Source organism: Arachis hypogaea, chromosome 2, assembly GCF_003086295.3.
Source record: "Arachis hypogaea cultivar Tifrunner chromosome 2, arahy.Tifrunner.gnm2.J5K5, whole genome shotgun sequence".
NCBI lineage: Eukaryota > Viridiplantae > Streptophyta > Magnoliopsida > Fabales > Fabaceae > Arachis > Arachis hypogaea.
In genome coordinates, this window is record NC_092037.1 from 99,033,306 (window position 1) to 99,058,818 (window position 25,513).

Genomic DNA, 25,513 nt, shown 5'->3' on the forward strand with positions numbered 1-25,513 from the left:
TGAAAGGGATAATCTGTTTTTTTTTATAACTTCTAAGGGCTAAAATGATTTATTTTGGCTTTTTGGCCCCATATTGTAGGGTGGATCTCGAAAGATATGAAAGATCTCCCCCCAAGCCGTACATACGACTTTCATCAAATACGGCTTTCCACAGAATTCTATATGTATCCATATGTATCTATGAGATCGAGTATGGAATTCTGTTTACTCACTTTGAAATTGAGTATCCGTTTCCCCCCTTTTCTTGCTAGGATTGGAAATCCTGTATTTTACATATCCATACGATTGAGTCCTTGGATTTCCGAAATAGTGTAAAGTGCTTCGAATCATTGCTATTTGACTCGGACCTATTCTAAAAAAGTCGAGGCATTTCGAATTTTTTGTTGACACGGACAAAGTCAAGGAAAACCTCTGAAATTATTTCAATATTGGACCTTGGACATATCATAGTTCCGAATCGAATCTCTTTAGAAAGAAGATCTTTTGTCTCATGGTAGCCTGCTCCAGTTCCCTTACGAAACTTTCGTTATTGGGTTAGCCATACACTTCACATGTTTCTAGCGATTCACATGGCATTATCAAATGATACAAGTCTTGGATAAGAATCTACAACGCACTAGAACGACCTTGTTGACGATCCTTTACTCCGACAGCATCTAGGGTTCCTCGAACAATGTGATATCTCACACCGGGTAAATCCTTAACCCTTCCCCCTCTTACTAAGACTACAGAATGTTCTTGTAAATTATGGCCAATACCGGGTATATAAGCAGTGATTTCAAATCCAGAGGTTAAGCGTACTCTGGCAACTTCCGTTTACGACATGTGATTAAAATGGATATTACATAAAACTAGAACGTATTTGTATTTCATTCATATTCAATTCAACAATAAATAAAAATTCCATTTAGATCACTCAAATTTCAATATTTCGTTGCAAAGATTCAGTTCTTCGGTCGAACGAATTTTTTTAGATTGATTATACCATATGGATATAAACGAGGATATAATCAAAAAGAAGAAAAGGGCTAGCAAAAACCTAAGACTAAGATTTGAAAGAGGAGTCAAGCCGGGGTGTCTATAATAAAATTATAATATAATAGCTAAAGGGCAACTCTTTCTTTTTTTTTTTAAGTCTTTTGAAAGGTTTCAAAGAATGCTTCTCGAATCCAATTGAATACACGAACAATTGGTTTACGGTATAGAAGAAATACATGTATATGTGATACTAGATATTGGATGTTAACGAATTATCTAGAAACCAACTATAAATATAGTTATCCAAATTTGTCCTGCTACTGTCAATTTCGATAGGGATTCAAAAAAACGAAGCCCTTCTATATTCATCTGTAATTATGAATTGAATCTTGATGAATGACTAACGAAATTGAATCAAGAGTTTTATAAAGTATGCAAGGGTTTACTTATTAAAAGTTATCGTATATGAGTAATTTCAAGGAATCAATATATTATATATAGCAGTTAATTTCAGTCCATTTTAATTAAAGTAGGCTGTCAAATAAATTCAGCATGAAATTCACTAAAGATTATTTTTTTTAGTTAAGATATTTGACATATATGAAGAGTAAAGTTCAAAAGCTCAACAAAACAAAATAAGTTTTGAGCCAATAAAAACAACATCACCAAATCTTACAAGAGGTACGCCAAATTCACAACCCCACACACACAAAAAGTAAATCAAAACAACACTTCTTAACCCAAAAAAAAAAAATCTAAATGTCTAAACATTATAAGAAAAACGTTGGATACCATCGGATTTATCGCCAGATTTAGTTTCAAAGGATAGCAGCAAGTTTACTAGGCGGATTCAGATTTTCAACGATAAATTTGCCGATAATAATTGGAGGAAAAAAAATTGGCGCGATCATTACTGTTAGATTTAGGGAGAAAATCCAACGGTAAGGAAATTAAATGAAACGCATAGTTTTGGTCACAGACTGTGCGTTATCGGTAGATTTTTTTACGGTAAATCCACTAATAAAATTGATCATAAATTTAAATTTGCGAACCCTTCCCTTCCATTACTGCAACATCATTAACCTCACTTCTCTCCTCCTTTCTATTTTTCTGTCGCCGTCAGCCCCATCGCCATCATTCGGTGCCATTGTGCCATTTCGCCGTCGTTGACTGCTTTCCACGACTCCATCCGTTGTCGTTGAGGAGCATCCACTTGGAAGTTGTTTCTACCATGAAGGAGCTTGTTTCTTTTTTGCGAGTTGTTGTCTCTGTTATTTGCCGCTTGCCTCTATCAGCTGTAATGCTATCCTTCTTCCTTCGTTCAGGTATGTCTTCTTAGCTTCCTTCTTTTTTGACATTATTGGTATTTGCTAAACCGTAACCCTACACTTTTTTGTCCTCTTTTTATCAGGTTAATTATTTTCTTGGTTTTTTAGATTGCATTATGACTCTGTATTTGTGGATTGATGATTAAATATTGATGTTTATTGTAGTTATCAGAGTCAGTAGTTCTTGACTGCATTGATTTATTGACACCGAAAGGCTCTTCTAGAATTTTTGATACTATTATCAAGAAAATTCTTGATTGATTGTCCTCAACAAACTCATCAATTAGTATTAAATAGGTAAAGTTAAGATTGATATTTGCTTAATTGATAAAATTAAAATGTTTATTCCCTTGTTTCTTGATGTTGTTGTTTCATTCATAGTTTAGATAGCAGCTAAAAATTCTGTACTAATCTGTTCTTTGTTTATTTTATTTTTTCTGCATAATAACATTGTCAAAAAAGAACTAAGATTATCAAATGTATCTGATTCTAACTCATCAAGAGATCAACCTAGTAAGCAAATTTTAGGTTTGTGTTTTAACCTTTTAACATGCTGATATACCCTGTTACAGTGGCTAACCAATCATTTTGTTAGTCAATTCATAAACACTTATGTTGACTTTATTATTAAATATTTTATTTGTAGAATAGTCTTATATAGAAGCTTCTCTATATACATGGCAATTAAATGAACAGTTAATATATTGAAATAAAATTATATACTACTAAGGTTAGACATAATGTGAAATCAGTATTAATAGTAACAAGTATGTAGAGTAAAAGTCATCTATTTGTGGGAGCTTTTTAAGGGAAGCTTTTTTTTTTAAACTTATTGATAGATGTATATTTTATACTTCGATTTAAAATTAGCATGTTGGGTATTCTATGTACCTATTATGCATTAGTTTTTTCCTCACACTTGCTGTGTGGCTTGCTTTTTTTGCGTTTACATTGTGCTTTTTATTGTTGTGGGATTTGAATTTTTCATTGTGCTCGTTTTTTTTTGCCTTTACATTGTGATTTAAATTTTTATTGAGTTTTATTACTGAACTAACTATGTTTTTTATGGTTTATTTTACTTATTTTAATCTTAATTTATTATCTTGATCTATGTCTATAATTTTAATTTAAATTTATTTTCAAAATTCAAATAACATCTTTCGTTTAACAGTTATCTATGCACATTCTCATTGTCATAGCTCATTAATAATTTTTTTAATCTATTTCTTTAACTATATTACTAGGTAGTATACTATCAAAAATTACATTATGAAGAACAAATAAAGGATCTTTTGAAAAATAATGATTACAAGGGAGCGGTATCCTTAGTGGAGGAGTTTGAGACTGAAGATGAAATGCCAAAAAATCTGTTCTTATTTGTTCATGTTCAAATGAGATTTCTATTATTTTTTTACTTGTATTTTGATATTTGAACTTATTTGTGAATTTTTAACTAGAAATTATTATAAGAAATTATAAAAATTTTAATTTTGTTAGTTTAAAATTTATTAAATTTAAATATTTAAAATTATATTTTGAATTTTGAAACAAAATTTTTAAAAATTAATTTTTAAGTTTACCGTCGGATTTACTGTCGATTAAATTTGCCAGTAACTATCAATTTAATTATTAATAATAAATTCGACAATAACAAGCTCCAGAATTTTACCAATTAAAAGTTTATATTCGCCGCTAAATTTATCGGTAATTAGCGACGGACCACTACTAGAAAAATACTAAGTACCATCGAATTTACTATCAAATTTAGCGTTGGCTTTATTGGCAAATTTATTGACAGTTTTGTGTGGGGTTCGTCATGTCAAATAATTACTGGCAAATTTCTATTTCCGACGATAAATTTGCCCCTAATAATGGGAGAAAAAACGAGAAAAATAGGCACGAACTTTAGCATCAGATTTACTGTAAAAAAATCTAGCAGTAGACGCTTTTAGTGAAACGTTGCATTTAGGCACCCGCACCGGAAATCCGACAGTAATTGACTAATTGTGCCTTAAATTCAAACCGCGGACCCTCTTTCCTTCATTTCGAATTTCGCTCTCCCTCCCTCTCTCTCTAACCTCTCGCCTTCCTCTCTCCGTCTCTAACCACTCGCCTCTCTCTCTCTCTCTCTCTCTCTCTCTCTCTCTCTCTCTCTCTCTCTCTCTCTCTCTCTCTCTCTCTCTTATATCTCCTCTCCATCAACATCCTCCCCTCCAGCAGCCCCCTCTGACGGCACCATCTTACCATTCTGATGCCGTTGCTGCTGGAAACACCTCTGTCGCTGCTGCTGCAAACGCTTCTGTCGCCGCTTCTGCTCTTCTTCTTCTCGGCGCTAGCGTGAGGTCAGAAGTTCCTGCTATTCTTACTTGTTATTAGTTATTATAAAGTAGGATTTGTATTGATTATTGTTGATTTGTGTTGATTATCGTTGATTTGTGTTTATTATTCAAGTTTTTTATTGAAGTTTCCATTATATATATTTTTCCAGTATTGTTAATTTGTTCTTAATCTTTTAATTGAAAATTTATTTTGGTGCTTTAATTTCCTTTTAAAGTTTTTTGCTCCTTCAATTAGATGATAATTTAGAATCAATTAGAGAAGTTATAAAAATTAGCTTGACAATGAAAAAATTAAAATAAATTATATGATTTAGGATTTGTTAGTTTTACAAATTTAGAATGTTTTGAAAGTTTAGTAAATGTGTGTATTTGATTATATTAGTAACAATGCTTGAAGCCTCTTGGTGGGTGGATTAGGATTTGAACCCTTGTATGTTGTCTTAATAATGATTAAAAAAATTAAAACAAAATAGAATTTAAAGTTATATAACTTTCTCATATTATGTGATATGAGTTTGAAACTTATTTTAAATCAAACTTGGAGGTGTCTAATATATCCCCACCAAAATTTAGGAGCAATGAGTTACAATTGAATTTTTCTTAATTTTTGTAAAAACCTTACTGCCTGCTGTTTTTCAGAAATGGCTAGGACAGGAGCAGAACTTTGAAAATTTGTACAAAATTAAATTTTAAAGCAATTGCAATGAAAGTTTATTTAAATTAAAGCTTAGGATAATGTATTTCTTTAAATAACTTTAATGTAGTTTATTTTCATTAAGAATTTTGAATTATTAATGAATATGTTTAGCACATTTTTAATCGGTATGCTCTTCGCAGACATGACGACTAGTAGAGGTGTTGTGGATCAGCCTAGTGGTCGTGGTCGTGGTAGATAGGAATGGCAATAGGTAGGGTAGGGTAGGGTTTGGACTCTACCCTAATCTTACCTGCGGGTTGAAAACTTTCTTAAAACTCTACCCTACCTTACCCGCGGGTTCAGAATCTCTCAACCCTAGCCGTATCCGCACCCTAAAGTTCTAAACTCTACCTTACCAGACTCTACCCACAGAAAAATAAAAAATTTTCAAGCAAATATAAAATTCAACCATTCTAAATTTTATACATATTAATAAAATAGAAAATAAAAAACTAAGTTCAAATTAAAATTAAAAATAATAAAATCTTAAAGAAATCCAACATAAAATTCCAAATAATATGATCATTAACTAGCTTAGTGGTTATTTCAAATTTTTCTTCACTACATACAAACTTATATATATATATATATATATATATATATATATATATATATATATATATATATATATATATATATATATATATATTAGGGGTGCGGGTAGGGTAGGGTAGGGTATACCTTAAACACGTACCCTACCCTACCCGCAGGCAAATTCGTACCCTACCTAACCTACCCGCAGCGGGTAAGGTAGACAATTGATGTGTGAGCATCTTTCCTATCTTTTCCTAGTAAATTTACACTTGAATTGCTAAGTTTAATCAAGATTTAATATATTTTAGCCACTATGAATGCTACTTTGAGTCATGTGCAATTCTATTTATTTCAGGTAGCACTTTGGACGAAGTTGACAGAGTTTTTGAGAAAAAATGAAGCTACAGTAGAATAAGGACTTGAAGCCAAACTTGGACTCTCCAAGTTTGGCGCCAAGAAGCACTACAATTCCCATTGCCTTCTGCCTCACCAGCGCCAAATTCTCCAAGTTTGGCGCCACACTCATTACTCTCAAAAGGAAGCACACGTACGACTTGAAGCCAAACTTGAGTTTACTTAAGTTTGGCGCTGGCAATGAGTCTCCAAGGAGTGCATGCAGGCAACTTGATGCCAAACTTGAGAAATCTCAAGTTTGGCACCAACTCAAGGAATGCCAAGGAGTGCATACTGACCACCTCACGCCAAACTTGAAGACGCTTAAGTTTGGCGCCAGCAAAGACCTTCAAAGGGAAGCTTTTGGTTTGTTTCAAGTCAAACTTGAGGTTACTCAAGTTTGGCACCACACATAACAACAATAGTGGTCCCCATTCATCCAAGACAAGGCTGCACGCAGAGTTACATTAAACTTGATTAAGTTTTATTTTATTTTAAAATAGGAAAGATATTATTTAGTTTCAGAAAATATAATTTACATTAATTAGGATTAGATATAAAAGGGAAAAGAATAAGCCCTTCGGGCTCTTCTCTTCTCTTACCTCATTCCGCAATTTACAGTTTTACAGAATCCTAATTTTCTCTCTGAACCATGAGCAATTAAATCTCCACTGTTAAGGTTAGGAGCTATATCTATTGTATGGATTGATAATAATACTTTTCTATTTTAATTCATGCACTGATTTATAATTCAAGAATTATTTTCGTTCTTTATCTTATGAATTTGGGTGGAACGGAAGTATGACCTTGGTTCTAATTGAGTTCTTGTATAACTTGGAAAAGCGCTTTACTTGAACAACAACTTGAAAACAATTTCTCCTAAACTTCTAATTATCTGGACTTAACGGGATACATGACATATAATCCTCTTATATTTGGGTAATTAAGGTCTCTGTGGCATATAAACTAGAATTGAACTTCACCCTCTAATTGGAATTAAGTGACCAAAGAATTGGCGGTTGATGAAGGTTAGAGGAGACTAAAAAGGTCTAAGGAATTAGGGTTTAGTCACATATAGTTTGCCATGAATTGAATCTTGCATGATTAAAATAGTTAGTAAGAAAAGTCAATCCAGAAGATAGATATCTCTGAAGCCTTAACTATTTCTCCATATATTATTCACAACTTGTTTACTGTTTGCTTCTGATTCTCTCAATTACTGTTTAATGCAATTGAACTCTCAAAACATCATTTTTTGTTGGTCTGACTAAGTAAATCACTTAACCATTGTTGCTTAATCCATTAATCCTCATGGGATCGACCTTCATTCACTTGAGGTACTACTTGGTACGACCCGGTGCACTTACTGGTTAGTTTGTGGGTTATAAATTCCGCACCAAGTTTTTGGCGCCGTTGTCGGGGATTGACTGTGATTGACAACTATTAGTTGTTTGATTGCTTAGATTAGGTATTTTAGTTGTAATTTTGTTTAATTTTACTTAGTATTTTTCAAGAATTAAGTACTAGTATTTTTCGTAATTTCTGAAATTAAGTTTGGTGTCCCCTAATTATTTTTGTTTTAATTTTTCCTATTTATTCCTCTTAAGAATTTTGAAATTTTTTGTTCTAATTTATGTTATAATTTTCGAATTTTCTTGTTTAATTTATTTAGTTGTCTTATTTTATTTCTTTATACAGGTTACCTCACTGGGAATTCTCTACATTCTGACATCGAGAATCCTATTTTTCTTGTTTTTGTCTGTTTATGAGCAGGAACAGAAACAAGGAGCCCCTTTTTTATTTTGATTCTGAACCTGAAAGAACTTTCAGGCGGCGCTTGCAACAAGCTAGGCTCTACAAGGCTAGTGGAAATCTGAGTGAGAATTTTGAAAAGGAAGCTACAGAGTCCACCATGGATCAGAATCATGCTGTGAATACCAATATGGCAAATCTGAATGAGAATGAGCAACCTAGAAGACTGCTTGGCTCATACACTGCTTCCAATGCAGATCTTTATGGAAAGAGTATTGTGGTGCCTCCTATAGCTACAAACAATTTTGAACTGAAGCCACAGTTGGTTACTCTTGTTCAACAAAACTGTCAGTATTATGGACTCCTTCAAGAAGATCCAAATCAGTTTATTTTTAATTTTCTACAGATTTGTGATACTGTGAAGACCAATGAAGTGAATCCTGAGGTTTACAAGCTCATGCGATTCCCATTTGCTTTCAGGGATAGAGCAAAGCTGTGGTTAGATTCTCAACCCAAGAAGAGTCTGGATACTTGGGATAAGGTTGTCACTGGATTTCTGAATAAATTTCTTCCACCAAAAAAGCTGACTAAGCTTAGGGTGGAAGTGCAGACCTTCACGCAGAAGGATGGTGAGACCCTCTATGAAGCTTAGGAGAGATACAAGCTGCTGACCAGGCAATGCCCTCCGGACATGTTTTCTAAATGGACTCAGCTAGATATCTTTTATGAGGGCTTGTGTGAAATGTCCAATATGTGATTAGATAATTCTGTAGGTAGTTCATTGCACATAAAGAACATGCCGGAGGAGACTACTGAGCTTATTGAGTTGGTTGCTAGTAACCAATATTTATGCTCATCTAACAAGAATCTTGTGAACTCTGAGATCCCTAAGAAGAAAGGCGTGTTGGAAGTAGAATCTTTTGATGCCCTTCTTGCTCAGAACAAAATTCTATCTCAGCAGATGAATCTAATTACTCAACAATTTAGTGGGATGCAAGTTTCAGCTGTCAACACTCAGAATGTACCTCAAGAGGCCCCTTATGATATGACAGGTAACTCTATGCAAAGTGAGAACTATGATTATACTCAATCTTCTTCTGAACAGGTCAATTACATCGGGAGTACTCCTAGAAACCCCAATAATGATCCATACTCTAAGACCTATAATCAGGGGTAGAGAAATCACCCAAATTTTGGGTAGAGAGAGCAACCTCAGAGATCATAGAATTTTCACAACAATTCTCAGGGCGGTTTCCAACAGAATAATCATAATAATTGCCAATTTCAGTCTCATCAACAACAACCACGTCAGTAGGAAAATTCTTAGCCCCAGCAGAACACTAATTTAGAAACACTACTAAATAGTTTTATGCAGAAAACTAGAGCTTTCATAAAAAAAACTTGGAGATGTAAGTCGGCCAGTTGAGCAAGCAAATACCTGAGAGGCCTCCAAGTACATTTCCTGGCGATACAATGGTAAATCCAAGAGAAGACTGCAAGGCAATTCAGTTGAGAAGTGGTAAAGTAGCTGGTTCTGAGACTAAGGTCAATGAAGAGCTAGTTGAAAAAGAAGCTCCAGAGGAGAAGACAGAAGAGGTGGAGCATGCCCCTCCAAAGCGTGCAGATAACCTATTCCTAGACTCCCTGGACACTCATCCTACATTGCCAAAGGCTCCTGAGTACAAGCCTAAAATGTCATACCCTCAAAGGCTTCAGAAGGCTTCCAAGGACAAGCAATTTTCTAGATTTTTAGAAGTCTTCAAGAAGCTGCAAATCAACATTTCTTTTGCAGAGGCTCTCGAGCAAATGCCTCTCTATGCTAAATTCATGAAAGAATTGTTGACTAACAAGAGGAATTGAAAGGAACAAGAAATAGTGGTGTTAACTAAGGAATGCAGTGCTATTATTCAACACAACCTTCCTGAAAAGATGCAGGATCCAGGGAGCTTTGTAATTCCTTGCACCATTGGTGATGTCACTATTCAGAGAGCTTTATGTGATCATGAAGCTAGCATTAATCTCATGCAACTTTCAGTGATCAAAAAGCTCCAAATTGAGGAGGTAAAACCCACTCATATTTCTCTTCAACTTGCTGATCTTTCTATTAAATTTTCTGTGGGTGTTGTTGAGGATTTACATGTGAAAATAGGGTCATTTATTTTTCCTACTGATTTTGTTATATTGGATATGAAAGAGGATGCAAAGTCTTCTATTATTCTTGGTAGATCCTTTTTAGCTATAGGTAGAGCTTTGATTGATGTACAAAAGGGTGAATTAATCCTGAGGGTCAATAAAGAACAGGTGGTCCTTAATGTATTTGAAGCCCTCAAACACCCTAATGATTCTGAAGGGTGTATGAGAGTTGTTATTGTTGAACTAATTGATCAAGAGATACTAGAAGCTGCGGTACTTGATGATATCCTGGATCCCCTTTCTGAATATGAATTACTTGAGATTGATAATTCACCACCCCAGAAGGACCTGGTACACACGCCTGAGAGGGAGAAAGATGTTCCCAAGCTTGAGCTAAAACCTTTGCTTCCTTTTCTGAAATATGTGATCTTGGGTGAAAATGATTCATATCCAGTGATTATCAGCTCTTCCTTGAAGCCTGTAGAGGAAGAGGCGCTTATTATAGTGCTCAGGAGCCATAAAATAGCTCTTGGGTGGACCATTGGTGATTTAAAGGGGATTAGTCCAACCAAGTATATGCACAAGATCCTTCTTGAAGATGATGCTAAACCAGTTGTACAACCACAGAGGAGACTTAATCCAACTATGAAAGAGGTGGTCCAAAAAGAGGTAATGAAACTATGGGAAGCCAGCATTATATACCTTATTTCTGATATCCCTTGGGTGAGTCCTGTGCAGGTAATTCCCAAGAAATAAGGGATGACAATGATCCAGAATGAAAAGAATGAGCTAATTCCTACAAGAACCATCATAGGATGGAGAATGTGCATATCCTACAGGAGGCTTAACACTGCTACAAGGAAGGATCACTTCCCCCTACTTTTCATTGATCAGATGCTTGAGAGGTTAGCTGATCATGCTTTTTATTGTTTTCTAGATGGATATTCTGGATATAACCAAATTGCAGTGGGTCCTCAAGATCAAGAGAAAATAGCATTCACATGTCCTTTTGGAGTATTTGCTTACAGGAGAATGCCATTTGGACTTTGTAATGCTCCAGCAACTTTTCAGAGGTGTATGCTTTCAATTTTTTCTGACATGTTTGAAAATTTCATTGAGGTATTTATGGATGATTTTTCTATTTTTGGTAATTCTTTTGAATCCTACCTTAAGCATTTATCTCTGGTCTTGAAACGGTGTCAAGAATCAAACCTTGTTTTAAATTGGGAAAAATGTCATTTTATGGTTACAGAAGGTATTGTTCTTGGACACCGGATTTCAAGCAAAGGGATTGAGGTTGATAAAGCCAAGGTGGAGGTAATTGAAAAATTACCACCACCAACTAAAGTTAAGGCAATCAGAAGTTTCTTGGGTCATGCAGGATTTTACAGAAGATTTATAAATGATTTTTCTAAATTTGCTAAACCATTGAGCAATCTCTTGGTTGCTGATGTTCCTTTTGTGTTTGATACAGAATGCCTGCATGCTTTTGAAACTCTCAAAGCAAACCTTACCTCTGCTCCCATCATAGCTCCCCCTGATTGGGATTTGTCATTTGAATTAATGTGTGATGCTAGTGATTTTGCTATAGGAGCTGTTTTAGGACAGAGGCACAGCAAGCTTATACATGTCATTTACTATGCTAGCCGTGTGTTAAATGATGCTCAAAAGAATTACACAACTACAGAGAAAGAATTATTGTGTATGCTATTGATAAGTTTAGGTCCTATTTAATTGGTTCTAAGGTTATTGTTTATACAGATCATGCTGCTTTGAAGTACCTTCTAACCCAACAGGATTCTAAACCAAGATTAATCAGATGGGTGCTACTCCTTCAGGATTTTGATATTGAGATCAAAGACAGGAAAGGTTCAGAAAAATCAAGTGGCTAACCACCTTTCCAGAATTCAACCTGAAGCAGGAGTACAACCACCCAGAGCTGTGGCTGAGACATTTCTGGATGAGCAATTATTTCTCATTCAGCAGGCTCCATGGTTCGCAGACATTGCAAACTACAAGGCCATGAATTTCATTCCAAAGGAGTACAGCAAACAACAAGTGAAGAAGCTACTGACTGATGCAAAATACTACTTTTGGGAGGAGCCTTACCTTTTTAAGAGATGCTCAGATGGTATAATCTAGAGATGTGTCCCAGATGAGAAAACACAGCAGATTTTTTGGCACTGTCATGGCTCTAATTATGGAGGCCACTTTGGTGGTGAAAGGACAACTACTAATATCTTTCAGAGCGATTTTTACTGGCCGACTCTCTTCCGAGACTCAAGAGCATTTGTGAAGAACTGTTGCAGATGTGAAAGAGCTAAGAATCTCCCTACCAACCATGAGATGCCACAACAGGGGATTCTTGAGATTGAATTGTTTGCTGTGTGGGGTATTGACTTCATGGGACCTTTTTCACCCTCATATTCCAACAACTATATCTTAGTGGTAGTTGATTATGTGTCCAAGTGGGTAGAAGCTGTGGCTCTACCCACCAATGATGCCAAAGTGGTGATGAGCTTTCTTTAGAGATATATTTTTAGTCGGTTTGGTGTCCCAAGGACACTTATTAGTGATAGTGGAAGTCACTTCTGTAACAGACAGCTGGACTCACCCCTACAGAGGTATGGAGTCCGTCATAATGTGGCAACCCCTATCACCCTCAGACAAGTGGACATCTTGAGGTTTCTAATAGGGAACTCAAGAGGATTCTAGAGAAGTCCATTAGTGTCTCAAGGAAGGACTGGTCTAGGAAGCTTGATGATGCTCTGTGGGCTTACCGGACAGCATACGAGACTCCTATTGGCATGTCCCCTTATCAGTTGATCTATGGTAAAGCCTGTCACTTGCTAGTGGAGCTGGAGCATAAAGCTTACTAGGCAATCAAGATTCTGAACTTTGATGCTCAGGCTATAGGAATTAAGAGAATGCTTCAGTTGAATGAGCTTGATGAATTCAGATATTCAGCCTACGAGACTGCAAAGCTCTATAAGGAGAGAACTAAGATATGGCATAACAAGAAGATTGCCATCAGAGTCTTTGAGCCAGGTCAGAAAGCGCTTCTATTCAATTTAAGGCTTAAACTCTTTCTCGAGAAGCTGAAATCCCGGTGGTCAGGACCGTTTGTAGTAACCAGAGCTTCATCGTATGGTCATGTAGAGATTTAGGAAGAGAATTCTGACAGGAAATTCACAGTTAATGGCTAGAGGTTGAAGCACTATCTTGGAGACGAGATTGATCGCCAAAGGTCTGCTCATCTACTAAACTAGCAGAACAAACCGTCAAGCTAGTGACGTTAAAGAAGCGCTTGTCGGGAGGCAACCCGATAATTTCGTATCCTTAGTTTAATTTCTGTTGCATTGATTTTATTATTTATTTGATTTTATTTGAGTTTCAACTGTTTTTCCTTTGTTTTACGTGTGTTTTGATCATGCAGAATATTTAGAACAGGAACCCGGACACTTAGAAGAATTTTTAACCACCCTGGATATGTATGCTGCAGACTAGGTAGTGCCAAACTTGGTTCCAAGTTTGGCGCCGGATGCTATGCACAGCTTGGAGTTTGCTTCTGGAAGGTTGAAGCTAAACTTGGAAAATTCCAAGTTTGGTACTGGAAACAACATATAAGGAGGAGACTGGGAAGAGGGTGGCACCAAACTCCAGCTTTTCCAAGTTTGACACCACCATAAGGGATCACACGTCTCATGCTCTCTGCCAGGTGACAAACCCCAATTTGACGGTTTGTTTTGTATTAAGTTTAGAGTGTTTTGATAACCTTTTGTCACATTTAGCCTATGAATTAGCATGGTTTTGTTATCTCTCCCATATTTGTGCTTAAGTGTAAAAACATGCTTTTTAAGCCTTATTTTAATGAATTCTAGTTCCTCTTGATTCCATAAGATGCCTTGATGTGTTTGCTAGTAATTCCAGGATTGAAATAGGCTAGGCATGGATCAAAGGAAGCAAGGAAGGAAGCATGCAAGTGGAGATAAGCACAAAAAGCCAAAGAGTTGATCTCGGCCCAGCACGCGTACGCGCACAAGGCGCTCGCGCGCACATCGCAGAACTAGCCAGGGACGCGCACGCGTACCGTGCGCTCACGCACCGATGGTGGCACATGACTTCATTAATGTAACACGTGCCTAGCGATTTTGGAAGGTTTCAGCAACCAACTTTGGCGCCAAAATGCATATAAGAGCCAAGGATTGAAGGGGATTGACACACATTCACACCCATAGACTAATTAGGAGATCATTAGATAGATAGTTAGTTTTAGAAGTAGTTTCTAGAGAGAGAAGCTCTCACTTCTCTCTAGAATTAGGATTAGGCTTAGGTTAATCTCTCTTCTTAGATCTAGGTTTAATTCATGCTTTGATTCAATTTTCTTTTATCAATTCTCAATCTTCTCATCTCTCTCTTTCTAGTTATGTGCTTTGATAATTGTAATTCTTCATTTTGTTTTGGATATATTGTTGTTCCTTTGTTTTCTTTCAATAATGCAATTCAAGGTAATTCATAATAATTGTGTTTCTTTTGATTGTTGTTGTTAATTTCTTTCAATAATTGTTGTTAGATTCTCTTCTTGTTGTCAATTTGCTTTGCTTTTCTTTTGTGCCTTCCAAGTGTTTGATGAAATGCTTGGTAGGATTTTAGTGTAGCTTTTGTTCCTCTTGGCTTTGGTTGAGTAATTAGTGACTCTTGAGTTATCTAATCCTTTTGTTGATTGATAATTAGAAGTTGCTAATTGATTTGAATACCTCTAAAGCTAGTCTTTCCTTTGGGAGTTGATTAGGACTTGAGGAATCAAATTGATTCATCCACTTGACTTCCCTCCATGGTTAGAGGTTAACTAAGTGGGAGTAATGGATAATTTGTTATCACAATTGAGGAGGATAACTAGGATAGGACTTCTAGTTCTCATATCTTGCCAAGAGCTTTATTAGTTGTTAGGTTATTTCCCTTGCCATTTATAATTCTTGTCTATAATCTCAAAAACCCCAAAATAACTCACAACCAATAACAAGACACTTTATTGTAAATCCTAGGGAGAACGACCCGAGGTTTAAATACTTCGGTTTATAGATTTTAGGGGTTTGTACTTGTGACAAACAAATTTTTGTATGAGAGGATTATTGTTGGTTTAGAGACTATACTTCGACGAGATTTTATTTGTGAAATTCTAAACCGTCAAAATGGCGTCGTTGTAGTATAGTGGTGAGTATTCCCGCCTGTCACGCGGGTGACCCGGGTTCGATCCCCAGCAACGGCGCCATTTTGACGAATGGATTATTGCTTGGTTTAGAAACTATACTTTACAACGAGATTTCATTAGTGAAATTCTAAACCGTCAAAAATCCATTCGTCACCAGGGGGATGCCAAACTTGGCTCCCTTGGTGTGAGGCAGAAGGCAATGGGAATTGTAGTGCTTCCTGGTGCCAAACTTGGAGAGTCCAAGTTTGGCTTCAAGTCCTTATTCTCCTGTAGCTTCGGTCTTCTCGAAAACTCTGTCAACTTCGTCCAAAGTGTTATCTGAAATAAATAGAATTGTACACGACTCAAAGTGGCATTCATAGTGGCTAAAATATATTAAATCTTGATTAAACTTAGCAATTCAAATGCAAATTCACTAGGAAAAGATAGGAAAGATGCTCACGCATCAACAACCCTACCCGAACGGATTGGTCTGGGTTGGGTACCCGCTGGCAGGGTATATATTGCTAGCCCTAATGGTAGAGGGAGGGTTCTTGCTGGTACTACTGGGAATTTTGGATCATCTCCCACAACTCCAACTACCCTGGTGAACAGGTTTTGGGTGCATTGGACCAGCCATTCATCATGGTCCTAAATTCTAACTACGTCCCTGCATCTACGGTGACGACGCCTCCAGTGATAGACCCCGTGTCACTGGAATCCTTTCATGGAAGCCAGCTAGTTGATGCCCGTTTGCTACCTCCCATCATACGGATGACGATTTAGCCTGATGGTAGAATCGCGTAAGTACTACTTTAAGTCTTTTACATGTTGAAAGTGTTTGATAACTCGTGATTAGTGATTCTTGATTGTTGATTCTAGTTTTAGTGGATTTAGGGTTGTATTTTTGAACTGCTAAAAGTATTTGATATATCTTGATTAGTGATTCTTGATGATTGATTCTAGTTTTAGTGGATTTAGGGTTGTAGGTTTGAATTTCTGAAAGTGTTTGAGATATCCTAATTATTGATTCTAGTTTAGTGGATTTAGTGAATTTATGAATGTTGCTTCTTGATTATTGATTGTTGTTCATTGATTGTTGACAATTGGTGTTGTTCAAGTTAATTGTTGATGGATAGAGTTTGTGTCGCATTCCAGTTATAGATGAAACAATGTCAAAATTTCTAAAAAAATCTCTATATATTTTGGTTATTTGCTTCTAAAGTTTAAATTTACATTACCATATTAGTATGTTTGTGAATTGTTGATAGGTTTGCGCCAAAAAACAACGCATGTACTCAGAAGATGACTAACGTCATCAAGTTGATGTACGACCATCCATAGCCGAGCTACAAGAAGATCCTCTCTGAGACAAGAAAGCGATGGTTTTAGAAGTGGGCAGCAAGAACTTAATATAGTCAAACCGTCTTAGCAATTTTATATCTTCTATTTTGTTTAATACAATATATTTTGATTAACTAATTTTAAAGTGTCTTTGTGCAGCTGAACTTTATATGGGTACAAAGAGCATGATGCCCTCATCAGGAAGATATATGACCATCGTATGGGTAGGCGGTTGCAGAGCTAACATGACATCGGTCAAGTTGTCCAAGTATACTAGCAGCTCAGCAACCTTCATGAAGACTAACGCCAGACTGGTATATAGCTTCTCTAATTTTGTTATTAACTTAGTTATATTCTTTGACATATCATTAGTAGACATCCTAACAACTTGTTTTAATGCAACATGTGTAGTCGAAATCGTTGAATCACGATGCAACATTGGCGAAAACCTTCAAGTACACCCATACTTTGAAGGAGAACAAAGAGAGATTTGCTGATCAACGGTCTGCAGATCATTATGTGAGTAAACATTTGATCTTGTGATATAAAAATTTCAATTAACTGTACAGGTATCGTCCTAAATACACATGAGTCCTACACGTAGAGACTGGAGGCCGCAACTCAGCAATCTCAACAAAGTCGGGAGGACGCCAGTGGTGTTGCTGCTTCAGTTGTTGATCCCGATACGATTTCGCGGGAGAGCGTCTCAGCGCCATACAAGAATCGCGTACATGGGCTGGGGTCATTCTTTGCCAGCAGCCTCCACACTTCCACGTTGAGGCCATCATCCGTCTGTGCCACCAATCAAGCCGTCGATCCCGACAAAGGCATTCATTTAAGGCTGCAGGTGCAAGAGCTCAACCGGAACCTTCACGAATAGGCTCAAGAGCTAACTGAGACTTGGGAGAGGTATCAGGAGATCCTCACATGTAACCTCCATGGATGACCTCAGGCTGGAGTGGAGGGAGTAGCTGGAGTAGTTTCAGCGGATGGAGCAACAGATGGAGGTGTACCAGACTCAAATGCGCGCTGCTGTCATCGACTCTGCTGGTGGCAACAGTGCTGCTGGTGGGACACAGATATCACCACCTTCTCTGCCGCCTCAGTAGGACTACAGGAACGACGACGACTACTACCAGGATCTTTAGTGATTAGGAATTTGTTTTACTGTTTCATTGTATTTATTTGACTTTTAATTTATTTTGAATATTTAATATTTAATGTTACATAATTGATTACTATTATTTATAATTTGATCACTAATGGTATGAAAAATAATTTTACATAAAAAATAAAATTTAAAAGTAAAAATAAAAAAGTGCGCCACAATATTTTTTTTAAAAAAATTGACATTACCGTCGAATTTACCGAGGGCATAGTCTGACGGTAATAGTGAGGGAAACAAGATATTGTGGCGCCAACATTATCGTTGAAAAAATTCCCCAGTAACCAAATAGTTTTTTGGACAAGTAATCCATCGCAGAATCCGATGATAATTACCGTCAGATAAAAAGATCCGACAGTAACTCATTACCGGCGAAGTTTATATCGTTGAATTATTTTTATCTTTCTGACGATAAATATGACGGTACTCAAATTTATTTTTGCAGTGGACAAAAAAATCTGCCAATAAACAATTATCGACGAGGTTTATACTGTCGAATTTATTCCGTCGCGAAATTCGGATAAACAGATTTCTAAAGGATTTTATTGATAAATTCACCGATAAAAGACATTATTCAACGACTTTTTTATAGTAAAAATAGAAACAAAAAGCAAACAAAACACCAAATCAAAAGCACCAATTAGTCTATTACCAAACTCCTCAAAAGTTGAAATTCACACAAATAAGATTCTGTTAAGTTTATATTTTAAATGTCTAATTGAATTTTAGATGCTTTCATTTTTAAAATTTTCATAATTTTTTTTCTTATGATTGTAATATTAATAGTGCAATATTAACTCCCAACTTAATATATCATAATGATTAATTCCATTATTGTAATTACAAGGTACCAAAAACTTCATATCCCAAATTTATTTTATATTCCTAAACTCAAGCCACTCTTTAAGATTCATATAATTAGCTTCTAATTTTTACCATCTTTGCTAGAAAGTAATTATTTACTTAGGTTGCTTATTAAAAAAGGAGAAGATATATATAAGGTGATTAATTTCCAACTTTGTGATCTATTCTTTTTATTTTAATATAACTTGAACAAAAATTACACACATTTAATTACTAAATGGGAAAAATGTAAATAGATTTTAATAATTAAAGCAATTAAATTAAGAAAAAGTATCATGATTATAAAAGTGATATTTATGTGTTTAAGTTTAACTATTAGAGATGTTATACAAAATTCTATATTGTTTAATTTGAATTTTTGAGATGTCTATCCATATCTATATGCATGTTGGAGTGGGGGATTATTACAGTATGATAAAGTGTGCATTATATTATGAATTTCGCTAGGTAATTAATATCTAATTAGTCAACTATCAACTAATTTATCATTAATTAGTAATTTTTATTTTTAAAATTATTATTAATTAATAATTATTTAAATTTTATTTTTTAAAAATATAAAATTAATAAATATTAATTATAATTATTTATAATTTGCTGGTTAAGAGTTATTTACCTCTACTTTTTTTTATATTATATATTGGACACTTACAAAAAAAACCGGTGGATTCGTCAAAATTCAAAGTCTTCCTATGAATCATAGCAAGAGCATCATATTGGACTATCTTTAAAAAAGTGATGTTATTTGTCTCAACTCATGAAATCACATCATATATTAAGAGAAAGTTTAGAGACTCGTCAAAATTTATTATTTTTAATTATTAATTAGATATTTTTAAAAGTATATTATTAAATTATTAATTAAAAGAATTAAATTAATAATTAAATAATGTCTAAAAATAATAAATTTTGATAGTCCTAATATTTTTTATATATTAAACTGGGTCATAAGTGAATAATAATTTATCTTGCCAAAATTAATGCATAGGATATTACAACTAATAAAATTATTTATATTCGTAGATATCTAATCAATTTTAATTTAAATTGAAGTTAATTGACGATTTAATCTATCGTTAATAAGATTGATGGTAAAAAATTTAAAGTGCAGATTCAAATTGAAAATATTTAATTTTATAGATAAAATAAAATAAAATTTTAAATTTTTTTATAACAAAAATAGAATTAAGATAAAACTTAAATCATATTTTATATTACCTGTTGTCACCCTACACCATACCTTATTATATCATTAATTATTCATCCAATTTGACATACTAGATTTTGTACAACATTTTAATTTGATTTAATTGTTATACATGGGCTGAACGTGCATTGCTCAATTGAATTGGAACATCAGTAGCATAGAGTAAACTAAAAGGTTAACATTGCAACGCTAGAAATTTAAGGGTACATATAAAGTACATACATGATGTATACATAAGACGACCGTGGAAGACTAAAAAAACCTCACCAAAACATTGAATAAAATGTCGTGTACTCTCGGAATTATATGATATATAATATTTTTTCATATTTATATTATTATATAATTACTTGTTTTTTAAGTTTAAATTAATAGAAAAAATAAAAATTCATGAATAATTATATTTATAATAGTTATTATTTATATACTTAAATTTTTTTAATAATAAAAATCAAAATTCTATAAACTTTACCTAAGTTACGACTCAATTTGTTGTAAAGTTTAAACTATTAAAAACTAAAAACTCAAATAACATGCATATATTCTAACATTTTCGTTAAATTTATTAAAAATTTAGAATTATTATGAACTACAAAAACTCGAAATAGAGAGAAATTAAAAAATTCAGACGAAATTGCCGTATTTAAATATGTTTAGGTAATATAATATCTAATTAAGTAATTTGAATATTACATTAGATTAGTTTCATATATTCTCTGATCCAATTATAGAAAAGTGAATGTTAACTCAAATTGAGTTATGGTGGTGATTTTTCAATAGCAGAACAAATTTTGAAGAGGAATCAAACCAAAAACTATAAGATGAGAAAATATTATACCTAACTCAAAACCTTAAGATTTTAAGTTAATATATATTATATTATGAATTCTTCACTCCTTATTTTTGTTAATAAAGAACTAATTTCTTGTACTCCATGCACACCTGCATCTTTAAAACTCAATATATAAGATAAAAATAAAAATAAATAATACATTAAAAAAAAGTTCCTTCTTCCAAACTTCTAGCACATCTTATAATAGAGGTAAATTAAATATACATGGTAACAACGAACCAAAGTCCATCCTAAATTCATCATTTGCAACTACCCACTTATGATAGAAGCAAATTAAACTAATTAAACATCATAAAATCATAATTTTATTTGATCCTTATTTAGCTTCTAAAGAAGTTGATCAACACATCTTAGGTGCCCATTTGGGATCTCTAGTACTAAAGAAAGAAGCAAGAACCCTAGACTTAAGCAACTTAAGTGCTTTCTTAGACTTAACACACCTTGGTGTTTTATACTGATTAATTGAAGCACCTTGAGCAATAAACAAATCCATCAACAAATCAAACGTCCCTCCTTCAACCACACGTATTTCAAGTGGTCCCACAGATCTATCATTGGTCCTGCACCTACGGTACACGTAATCCAGCTCCTCTTCTATTACATTGCAACATTCCTCAATAACACTAAAATACTTGTTATTGTTGCTATTGTTATGGAGAATTTGGATTTCCCAGTACAAAACATAATGCCCTGGAAGAGAAGAAGTGTCCGGGTAGCTAGTGTATTCAAGTAGGAGAGCATCGTGAGGTTCTAAAAGCTTCTTAGCCATGGTTATAGCTCTATGGAGATCTTCTTCGCTTGTCTTTTCAGTGTCTATGCTTAGGACTACGTTTCTTCTGCATATGAAACGGAATTGTGGTGCTTTATTGTAGAATCCAACTACTTGCACCACATCACCAATTCGATATCTATACAGTCCTGATCATCGTATGCATCAAAATACACAATTTCATTTGATAAATATATTTAGATACATTAAATAATATAATGATATGTATATTAATTAACTGACATTGTATTAAGTTGGTTGATCATTATTATTTTGTTGATGGCAGACACTGGTTGATGACATAACATGTTATATTATTTGTTAACATCATCATGTATACTATATAGAAGGGTCAATGCCACATCACATATGCATGAAATAATTTATCAAAAATATTATATACATATTAAAAATCAATCAATATATATAGATAAATAGATAATTAATTAATTAATTTTGTGATGGTCTTTTGTGAGTACGTAGATAATTAAGAAATAAAAAATGTATATACATATATCAAAATTTATTATAATAGATATAAGCTAAATCAACTATATTTTTTGGAACCAATAATGAAACTAGGCTCTAGCAAAAAAATTTATGTGTCATTTTTAAAAAATATATTGCCGATATATTTTATCCACTATTAAATGAAATAAATTAAAATATATATATATATATATATAATATCAAACGAGATAATAACTAACTCACCAGCAAAGGTAGTGATGACCAGCTCATAAAAGCAACCAAGCTTAACATGAACCAAGTCCACAAGCTTCTCATTAGGCACTTGCTTCTTTTCATCAAAATCCATCAACAATGTCCCATTATGTCCAAGAGGTATGAACTCAAAGTACCCCATGTTGGGTAATATTGTAAATGCCACGTCCTTTGGATCACAAAAAGGCCTTAAATTAACCCCAAAGTAACACTCAGATGAAGCATACATTGTACACACCAAAGGCAATTTCCCATCACTATAATAATCCAAAGCAGGCACATATTGGGCCATTGATCCTGTTACCACTGCTTCTATGTATTTTGCCCTAGGCCAAATCTTGCACAAAATTCCCTTCCAACATTTTTCGCTACAAACCTTAACCAATTCATCAGCTAGGGTTGGATTTGGTGATGATAGCAATGTGGTCATGCAAGATCTACAATTAGGGTCAGTAATTGAGTTGTTAAGGTGTCCAGTTCTTATGTCTTCGGTGAGTATCTTCCAATTGCATTCGAGAAAAGAAATTGCCCTGAGAAAGGCTGAGGCAAAGACGGCACCAAGTCGCAGGACTTGTTGCCGTTGGATAAGGCCTGATAGTATCTGGCAATACATGCTTTGCGCCGTGTCGGTGCAAAGGATGGTTTGATCTGGGCTAGTAAGGTCGTTCCACCGATCATGACTCCGGCACTTGAAATGCTTGCTCTTGTAATAAGATGTGAGAACTGTTCTTGCTGGTAAGCCACATGGGGTGGACATTTCCGCCTTCACAAAATATAGGAACATTGCCTTCCCTTCATCAAGATTAGGAACATACCTGAAATTAAATTATGTTAAGAACTTTTGCTAATAACAAAAATTTAATTAGATTGTTCAATATTTCTTTTATAAAAATTAAGTAGGATTAGTCAATTATCCATATACAAGTCAATAACCACATTCATTCAAGTAAGAAAATCCTGGATTGAAAAATGGGTAACATTGATATCTCATCAGCATGCGATTAATTTATAAAGGTGTTCATATGATCTTATCTCTAGATCATTAGTTAATAAGTTATAGTTTCCATCGCATTTAAATTACCATATACTATTATATGGAAGGAACGCATAAGAAAAATATATTCTTAATTAAATTTAAATGCAATAATGCAGTCCAAGTGAAGTCGAGCATACATTACTATCTAATCTTTTTGGACCACACAATTTAACCCACAATTAAGAAATTTTATTTATTTATTGCATATAAACATAACTAATGCATGGTAATGGAGTCTTCAGTTATTATTATTAGTACGTGGTGATATAATGATATCTTTTCATCTCAGTTTCTTTTTAAGGTATACTAAGAAAGGAGAATCATAATTCAACCTATACGAGTATATGAAATATATTAGAGTAATGCTAGGAGGCCAGCAATTTTTGTGATTGTTAGCCATCAACTAGCCATTAATAATGATTTGATGGTGTGAGATTGGTGTGAGATTTTATCCAATGGCTCACATTCTTCTGCTGGTTATATGCTGGCCAAAATTCAATAAAACTGCTGGTCTCCTAGACTTTTCCAATATATTATTATCATTAAAATAAAATAAAGAATCTTGTTAAAGATTAATTTAAAGAAGTAAGGTTAATTTTATCAATTCAACATTAAATTGTAACATATATGTTGTATATATTATTTATGCAAAATTATAAAAAAATTGGGATATATTTAATAAGTTTTTACTAAGTTATTGATTTAAATGTATATAAAATAAAAATATATATTAAACAATATTAAAATAATTTAAAATTTTATAATTATAACCTATAAAAATGAAATGCTTAATCAATCTATTAAAGTTAAGAAAAAAAATGAGTTGAATGTTACTATTAACTGATTTATAATTGGCATGATAAGGTTGTAGAGAAAGGTACGACGGTCAAGATCTTCAGCTATTGATGGTGTTATCTTTGGTTCTCCACCTGATGTCCCTGAACTGCGATTACATTTATTTGTCAATATCATTTTTCGGCATATTCAAATTAAAAAATAATAGTTATATAAAAGAAGCGTACTCAAAGATGATGCATGTAACATTATTTTTCAAATAAATGTAAATACGTTAATTAAAAGAAAAAATTAATACTCTATATATATAATATAATACACCTGCATAACATCTCTGTTACAGGGTGACCAGTGATGAGAGAAGACTCGTCTCCATTTGCAATTCTTTCAATATACGGAAATATTGCTTCATAAATTGTGACTGGAACACACCTCATAAACTCGGTTATGCTTAAATCTTTTTCGTTTATATACTTCTTCAAATATTCAGTATTCTTATTCTGAGTCAAGATCTCTCTCAAAATTTGTTCTTGAACTTCACCGGCCTTCAGCGTTAGCCTCTCTATCTCCTTGAGTGCTTCAACACCTTTGTACTCTAATTTCCTTCCATCCATAGTTACAGAGAAAGATTAGGAGTTAATAATTAATATATAGGGAAATTAAAAAGAAGAGTGTAGAGAATGTTGTATGCAAAGAAGAACACACTACAGTAGAGTACACACTATACTACTAAATAACACTGTTAAATAACACTTCTTCACATTGATGGAAAAAGCACTAGTCTGTGTGCATTTATATAGATAGTTATGTGCATGTTATTATATTATATATGGCCAAATATAACTTCTTGAAAAACAAAAATCTTCTATCACTCTAATTTGTTCTCTCAAGTTTAAAATTTTCTTCTTTTAATATATATAATATTTAATAAGTATTTATCTTTGTTCTTATTCACATAAAAAAATTATAAAACATTTACACTTTGATTAATAGTAAAATAAAATTTTTTGATAAAATATTTTTTTCTATTAATATGACAAATATTATAAACACAGAAAAATAATGTACTTCACTGTAATCCTAGTGGAAACAATTGATGCTGATGCCATCAATGACGTGGTCCCCATAACTTTTACTTGGTTTATCTCTTCATCATTTAGAATCAAAAGTTATATAAAAAATATTCAAATTCATGCAAAAATATTACAAAAAATAGGGAAAAATATCTTCCCAAAAGTTAGTGGTTCCAACTTCAATTCCAATTTGCAATGAAAATAAGACAAACTGTACATGATCTTTAGAAATTTTTATGACTACTGTCTTTACACTCATTTAACATTTTTCATTGTAACGAAGAAGAAATATGTGTAATGTTTCTTAATTAATTACTATCTAGTAGTATTAGATAAGGT

At 33.7% G+C, this 25,513-nt stretch overlaps 1 protein-coding gene and 1 non-coding gene across 2 annotated transcripts; one reads left to right on the top strand and one right to left on the bottom strand.

The window, feature by feature from the left end:
- The first annotated feature begins 15,351 nt into the window (after nucleotides 1-15,351).
- On the top strand, nucleotides 15,352-15,423 carry TRNAD-GUC (transfer RNA aspartic acid (anticodon GUC)). Its single transcript has one exon. It is a non-coding gene; the product is annotated as a tRNA-Asp (tRNA).
- A 5,510-nt stretch (nucleotides 15,424-20,933) lies between these two features.
- Nucleotides 20,934-24,899, bottom strand: LOC112755756 (putative indole-3-acetic acid-amido synthetase GH3.9). The gene is made up of 4 exons (XM_025804054.3): nucleotides 24,423-24,899; nucleotides 24,148-24,249; nucleotides 22,262-23,085; nucleotides 20,934-21,696 (listed from the first exon to the last, which is right to left on the bottom strand). The coding sequence occupies exons 1-4, from the start codon at nucleotides 24,713-24,715 to the stop codon at nucleotides 21,119-21,121; spliced, it is 1,797 nt and encodes a 598-aa protein (XP_025659839.1). The 5' UTR covers nucleotides 24,716-24,899; the 3' UTR covers nucleotides 20,934-21,118.
- Between the last annotated feature and the right edge of the window lie 614 nt (nucleotides 24,900-25,513).